The sequence below is a fragment of the Melanerpes formicivorus genome, unplaced genomic scaffold, assembly GCF_026170545.1.
Source record: "Melanerpes formicivorus ecotype bairdi unplaced genomic scaffold, bMelFor1.0.p_v2 SCAF_29, whole genome shotgun sequence".
Lineage (NCBI taxonomy): Eukaryota > Metazoa > Chordata > Aves > Piciformes > Picidae > Melanerpes > Melanerpes formicivorus.
The window spans coordinates 6,817,159-6,824,235 of record NW_027142381.1 but is presented as its reverse complement, the minus strand read 5'-3'; the positions used below and the strand labels follow the sequence as shown (position 1 = coordinate 6,824,235).

At 49.3% G+C, this 7,077-nt stretch overlaps 1 protein-coding gene across 1 annotated transcript; it reads right to left on the bottom strand.

Moving 5' to 3' along the window:
* Positions 1-1,092: 1,092 nt before the first annotated feature.
* SMG8 (SMG8 nonsense mediated mRNA decay factor) lies at positions 1,093-6,997 on the bottom strand. The gene is made up of 4 exons (XM_068154804.1): positions 5,275-6,997; positions 3,915-4,060; positions 2,636-3,511; positions 1,093-1,331 (listed from the first exon to the last, which is right to left on the bottom strand). The coding sequence occupies exons 1-4, from the start codon at positions 6,986-6,988 to the stop codon at positions 1,134-1,136; spliced, it is 2,934 nt and encodes a 977-aa protein (XP_068010905.1). The 5' UTR covers positions 6,989-6,997; the 3' UTR covers positions 1,093-1,133.
* Between the last annotated feature and the right edge of the window lie 80 nt (positions 6,998-7,077).

Here is a 7,077-nt window from a genome sequence, read left to right as displayed (position 1 = left end):
TCATTAGGGCGTGCAGAGGGAGATCTTGTCTTCCTCACACACCGAGGGAAGCGTTTTCCCCACACCCAGCTGATCACAGGGAGGTCCTACACCAAACAGAAACCAGGTCCAACTCTGCTCATGCAGTGTAACCACTGGATTATAACAAAATGGCAAATTAAATTGTGCACACATGCTAATTAAACCCCAATATTTTAGACATTAAATTCAGCCCACTACTACTAAATCTTTACCTCGACAAAAAGGTAGAAGTTCATTTACTTCAACTACATTTTGGCACCCATGGGCATGTGGTAAGCTTGCAGGATTTAAGCTACCTCCCGGTACATCATGTAGCACATCTCTTAATATGTGTAGTAAAATTACTCCCACAAGGTGAGATTCAAGCTGGGCTATGACAGTACCTTTAGCACCAAAAAATCTATTTAATCACTGCAAGTCAGGCTGCGCTCACAATTAACCTTCAGTTGCTCACCATAAACAAACTCATACAGTCATGTTCTGAGCAGCAGGCTTAGTTTCCAAAGAGATCTGTCATCCCCAAACACAAAACTTTAACAAAATGTCATCTATAAATACAGTTTCAGCAAAATACTTCAAGCTGGATCTAGGCATGCAGATTTTGGCTGTGGTCTGAATGCAAATCAAAACTGCAATGCCTTTTTTTTTCAGACAAGATCAAAACTGAACAATTTCTTACATCGACAGATTAAAAGCATCTACTGTTTGCACACAAACAGCTTCTTGAGAAAAAGAAAAGATTCTTCCCCTCACTGCCTCAGCATGACAAAGGAAACCTGATTTCAGGCAATGCTAGTTTTTCATATTCCTAAATATGTATGTAGAAAGACAAGGGGAAAGTGCTGTCATCAAACCCTCTAGCAGTACAGGCTCACTACACTGCAAGATCCAGATTTTGTACGTATGAAAATTTAATAACCTGAAAATGTACACCTCTCACATTCCCTTCTCTGATACCAGAGCTGATTTGCCATCTGACTTTCTTCCAGGGAAACACAGTGGGCTTCACTAGATTGCAGCGATAGCTGCTGGGCAACAAACACCAATCAAAGTCCATTATTGGGATGGAGGATAACCTTTTAAACCGAAAACCGACTCTACCAGAACAATTCTCATTGTGTAACTGCTTTCAGTATTCCTCGGAGAACTTTGTAACTCATTAACTGTTGGCTTTCCTTGGGAGGAAAGCAGGGTCCACGTTCCGTCACATACGCATAGGGAAATCTAAGCACCCACAGTCCATCGGATGGAAGGGTTATTTCCTGCTTCTCGGGGTAAAACACAGGACAAGGTGGTGGCCCTGGTTGCACCTGAAAACAAAAGGAAATATTAGCAGATAATCACAGATCATTAGAATAAAAAAAATAATCCCCAGACTTAAAAGCAAACTGAATGCAAGGAAGCCTCTTAGGTCTTGCCTACGAGCAGCTTCTTATCCACTTGAGTGCACTCCGGGAAGCCATGCTGCTGTCACAGCGAGACAGCAAGGTAGATTTCCAGTTTTATCACAGTGAAGATACTGAATTTAAGGCTGCAGATTAGATCCTATCAGAGATCCACAACCCAAACACAAGCCACTCGCCTCTGGGCAGCACTCAACACCGCATCAACAGCGGATTTCAACAAGATAGCTCAGATAGCCCTGAGCTGTTACCTCACTCTGAACCAAAGGGAATTCACAAAGATCTCAGCAACATTTAATAGGGCTCTTGAATAATTCATCTTAGAAGATTCAGAAAGTCTCCTTCATATGAGATGCTGATATGAGGAACCCACAACTCAAGAGCATAATGGGTTTTCCAAATAAAAATACACCCATAGGAGTCAAACTACTAAAAGAAGCCAATCTGGTGTCATGCAGTTCAGCATTAAGCACCTTGTGGTACTTCCCAAACAGCTTGAAAGGTTCCAAATTGTCCCACATCTGCCTGCCTTCCAATATCAACGTGTTTTATGCTTAATGCTGGTTCTCAGTGGCACTACTATACAGTGAACACCATTTTTTTTTGCCAGCCTAACAAAGAATAAGCACTTAGGTACACACAGTACTTCACAGCGTGGTGACTGAAGGAAGATACCTGTTCGCATCTTACTGCCTTAAAAAGTGAGAAAGTTTAAGTGGAGCTTTTTCTTCATGTTTTAAAATACATTTGAAAATGGGAATAAAACAAATCTCCAATTAAAAAACTCACCACCTTTTCACCTCCTAAATTCAAAGGGTAACTAGTCATAATTGATCTCAGCATTGAGTCACTGCTTTTCTCTCTGACATTTAAAACGAGAAATGAATTCTTACGCTGTCATTACTCACTTGGTATCTTTGTAGAAAGAAGCCATTATTACAGTATGGAGGGCTATTATTTCATCCTAGATAAAAGAGTTCTTAAAACTTATACAAAGTATAAATCTGGCATAAATCTTCATGTTAAAAGTGTTTATAGAACAGACACTTTCAGTCTTGGCAAACCTGGCTAAAGTTGGTTTCAGTTGGAAAGTTTCTTGCAGCATCCTTCTGCCACTCTCTGCCCATCACCCTTGTACCTGCTGGTACTGCAACTGATGTTGCAACAAACCCTGTCCTTAGAGTTACCAGATTCCCTCTTCCATTTCTTACCTGAGGTGTTAATGTGATCTGCAGTGGAGCATCAGGAACCACCACGAAGAGTCTCATGAACTGAGCATAATGTGGCTTGAGTCCTCGTCCCTGCGTCGATGACAGGATGTACAGCGGCATGTCAGAGTTGAGGGCTTTGATGGCAGACTCCTTCGGCCCCCCTCCCATCACCTTCATGACCTTATCAGGCCCTGAACACATGAACCTCCTACCACGTGCATCTTCATACTCAAATCCTACAAAAGCTCGAGCTATGTCATCTCTCCGTCTTCCTCTTCCCATCACAACCGCACTTCTTTTCCCAGGAACAGCCTTGTTGGGTGCAGGCCAGGAATTGGTATCTAAGTCTCCTTCATCTTCAGTTCTCGTCCTGATGACAATGTCCCAAGGCATTAAATAGTTTGTTCCTGGGATAAAGCCTTGTTGATCTAAGCCTGTGTGGAAGTTATAAGCCTTAGCAGGCCCCAGCTTAACCAGTGACCAACTGGAGAATTTGGGCAAAAGGCCTTTGGGGCAATTTGAATGGAGCATCCCAGGCAGGTACTCAACGGTGGATGCCTGGCGATCTACCAGGCTTGGCCTTTTCTCACTTTTGGAGTCCCCACTCTGCCCGTGACTGTCTGCATTGTCCCCTCCACCCTGGGCATCGGGTGGATAAGTGCCCAAGCTGCCTGTGGACTGACCCAGGCTGAGGGCTAAGCTCAGGCCTGTGCTTTCTCCCTGAGTCTGAGGTTCTTTTTCTTTAAGTTTCTCAATCTCGCCTTCCAAGGGGGCAGGAGAAGACTCATCCCGAGCAGGGGCTGGATCAGGTGTGCTTGGCTGAAATACAGGAAAGTTGATGTGCTCCAGCTTCCCACAGCACTTTTCTTCCAGCAACTATAAGAAAGAAAATGTGGTTAACTTTCCACCTTCCACTGCTGAGATGAGGGAGTGCAGTCATAACATTCAGCAGCCACAATTAAGATTCAAGAGGCTTAAGCTACATGAGAACCAAAGCAATGATGAGAGCACAGTTCATGGACCCAATGGATTTACAACTCACACACTTGAAATGTAAATAGATGCTCCTGCATGCATGCAGGCACTGGTGCAGCCTGGAGCTGCCCATGCTGGTCAGCCCAACCTGCAGACAATTTCTGCTCCCAGAAGTGTCTTCCCCAAGCAACAGTTACACTTTGATGAGGTAAAGGGGAAACTTACTTGTGGTCACTTCAGAATGCAGGCTTTGTTGATGGAGCAAAAGCACTGCTTGAAGCAAATGCAGACACCTAATAGTTACCTGGTAGAAGTCATAATTAGCTGCTTTGATATCAAATGGGTCATCACGAGGAGCTTGTTTCCTTCCACAGTTACAGGCACCGGTGGAACGAGCCCGGCTGTTGTGGTAGAGAATTGGAGGATTTCTGTCTGCTTCTGGCTTTTCCCCTAAAAACCAAACGAAATCAAACCCTAAATACATTGCTCACCATTTCTAGAAAGTCTTTAATTCCCCCTATACTCTGCATCCTCCTTACTATAGACATACCCAAAAATCCTTTACCAGCAATACCAGTTTGTCAAGCAGCTCCTCCCTTTCCCACTTCTAATACAAAGTTCCAGGGTAGGTTATACCACTAACCAGAATCTTCTTTGGTTTTAGTCTCTTCCCAAAAGGCATCAATAGTTCATCTGCCTGCACTGAGTGTGTCTCAGACAGCTTCTATCCCTTGATCTAGTCAAGCTACTGAAAAATAAATGGGTAAGGGGCATGTATGATTCCCAGGGAACTTTTATTCTCACACATCTCCTGTTGGAAGGACTCCATAGTTTCATAGTTTCATTTAGGGTGGGAAGGGACCACAAGGATCATCTAGTTCCAACCCCCCTGCCATGGGCAGGGACACCCCACACTAGATCAGCCTGGCCAGAGCCTCATCCAGTCTGCTCTTAAACACCCCCAGGGATGGGGCCTCGACCACCTCCCTGGACAACACATTCCAGGGTTTCACTGAGAAGTCCTTCCCCAGCCTTCCTGTAGGCCCCCTTCAGATACTGGAAGGCCACAATTAGGTCACCTGGGAGCCTTCTCTTCTGCAGACTGAACAGCCCCAACTCCTTCAGTCTGCCCTCATAGGAGAGGTGCTCCAACCCTCTGATCATCCTTGTGGCCCTTCTCTGGACACCTTCCAGCACCTCCACATCCCTCTTGTAATAGGGGCTCCAGAACTGGACACAGTACTCCAGGTGGGGTCTCACCAGGGCTGAGTAGAGGGGGAGGATCACCTCCCTCGACCTGCTAGCCACACTTCTCCTGATGCAGCCCAGGATCTGATTGGCTTTGCGGGCTGCAAGTGCACATTGAGAGCTCATGTTGAGCTTTTTGTCCACCAGCATCCTAATGCTTCTAATTAGTAACACGAATCAGAGTTACTACTACAATCAAAGTTACTATCAACAGCGAACTTGCTCCTAAACCTTAGACAACATAAGGAAACCCGCACAACAGCTCTGCTGTAATCCCCACTGTACAACGCTGATTCTTGAAAGCCCCAACCTTTCCTCTTCCATAAATGTGCCAGAGTCACAGCTTCCAGCCTGCAACCTTTTAAAGCAGAGACAAACCAAACCCAAGAATCCCACCTACAAGCGAGCTGCGTTACCTGCTTTGGGGAGCAGATGAAACTTATGCACGCAGTGCTGGTCGGTTAAACTCCGCTCTTCGCAGAGCTGGTGCCCATTGCTCCAGAACTTGTAGCAGTCCTCGTTGAGCTGCATGGCATACTTGTGGAAGGCTGGGCCGCGGGCGTGCTGGCTGTACACACGCAAGGCCTGTGCCAGCTGGTTCTTATGGACCGTCATGGTGTAGTTGTGGGGCAGGTTGGACTGATAGGCACTGTGGGCCATGGGGAGAGCCTTCTGGCAACGGTTTTCTGAGAACTTGGTGTCTATATCTAAATAGCCTTCCAAGACTTTGATGCTGCCCATGATTTTTGAGCTCAGTTCTCCAGTGAGGGAGGTTGGGTCATCATCTTTACCTTCAATGGTCACTTCATACAGTTTTAACGCTGCAGCGACCCACTTCTGGTAGGTTGGCAGCTCGAAGTGAGAGGGCTGTGGGTTCCTCCCCACACTGTCATCAAAACCCTTCTTGCTGAGCACTAGCTCCACATGCTGCCACAAGAACTCCTTGAGGGTGCAGTCCACAAGCTGCCCAGAAGAGCTGGAGCTGCTACTGCTGCTCTCAGCATGAAAGGATAGCTGCTGCCTGCCATGCCTCATCATCTGATACCTCCTGGGACCCGACAGGGTGGGAGCCAGCAGCGAGTCAGTCTCTCTCATAGTGCAGTTGCTTCTGAGTTGGTCAAGGAGCATGGCCACTGGATCATCTCCATCCTGGGCCCCACCAGCCACTATATACACAAAAGCCTGGTTAGCAGGCACAGTAAACAGACAGTTGATGCTTTGATTGGTTAACACCCTGCTCTTGCGGAAGATGCGGTAGATCTGATCCTCCAGAGCGTGCTGCAACCTCCTCTTGGGGGAGTGCTTCTTGGGGGGTGGCTTTTCCAGGTGACCACAGGGGTCTTGGCCCCTGCTTGGAGGAGGATCCACCTTTAGGGCCCCGTTAAGCTGGAAGAGGAAGAGCAGGCGTGGAGGGCATGGCCTGCAGTTGAGTTTCCACTCCTTGCCCACAGGGCAGTCTTTGATAGCAGCCTTCAGGGAGGGCAGGACCTTCTGCCGCAGCCCATCCAGCGCCCTGAAGACACGGTCATACGTGATGTCGAAGGAGCAGGTGGGGTGCACCAGCAGCAGGATGTGGCAGACAGAGAAGAGGTAGAGGAGGCTCAGGCAGTGCAGCTTCTCTTGGTGCTTCCAGAACTCGTGGGCCTCGGCGTGAGGCAGCGGGGCCGGGCCACCGGAGGGGTGACCGGGACCGCTCTCCCTGCTCTCGGCCGCCGCCAAGTCCCCGCAGGCCCGCAGCAGCTGCGGCGTGTCGCAGATGGAGGTGAGCACCAGGTACAGCACCCGGCTCTCCTGGCAGTAGTAGGCCTGCAGCTGGTTGTAGTCCTTGGTCGCCGGGTCGCTGTCCTCCCCCGGGGAGCCGTCTGCCAGCTCGGAGTCCTCCTGCTCGAAGAGAGGGAAGACTTGCCGGTCGCAGACGGTGCTCACCAGGGCCGCCTTCTCGGAACACAGCTGCAGCGCCGTCTTCCCGAAGATGCCCACCACGCAAACCTCCTCATCGCCGCCGGCCGCCGCGCCGCCCCCCTCGGCAGCCGCCGTGGCGCTCAGCAGCAGCTCCCGCAGGCTCACGGGCCCCACCGCCGCGGCCATGGGCGCCGCCGCCCCTCCGGGCAGCCCCGCCGGCAGCGGCATGGCCACGCTCCGCTCCGGGCCCGGAAGCGGCGGCTCGGGCGATGCGCGTGCGCAGCCCCGCCCCGCCCGGGCGTTACGGTTCCGGCCGC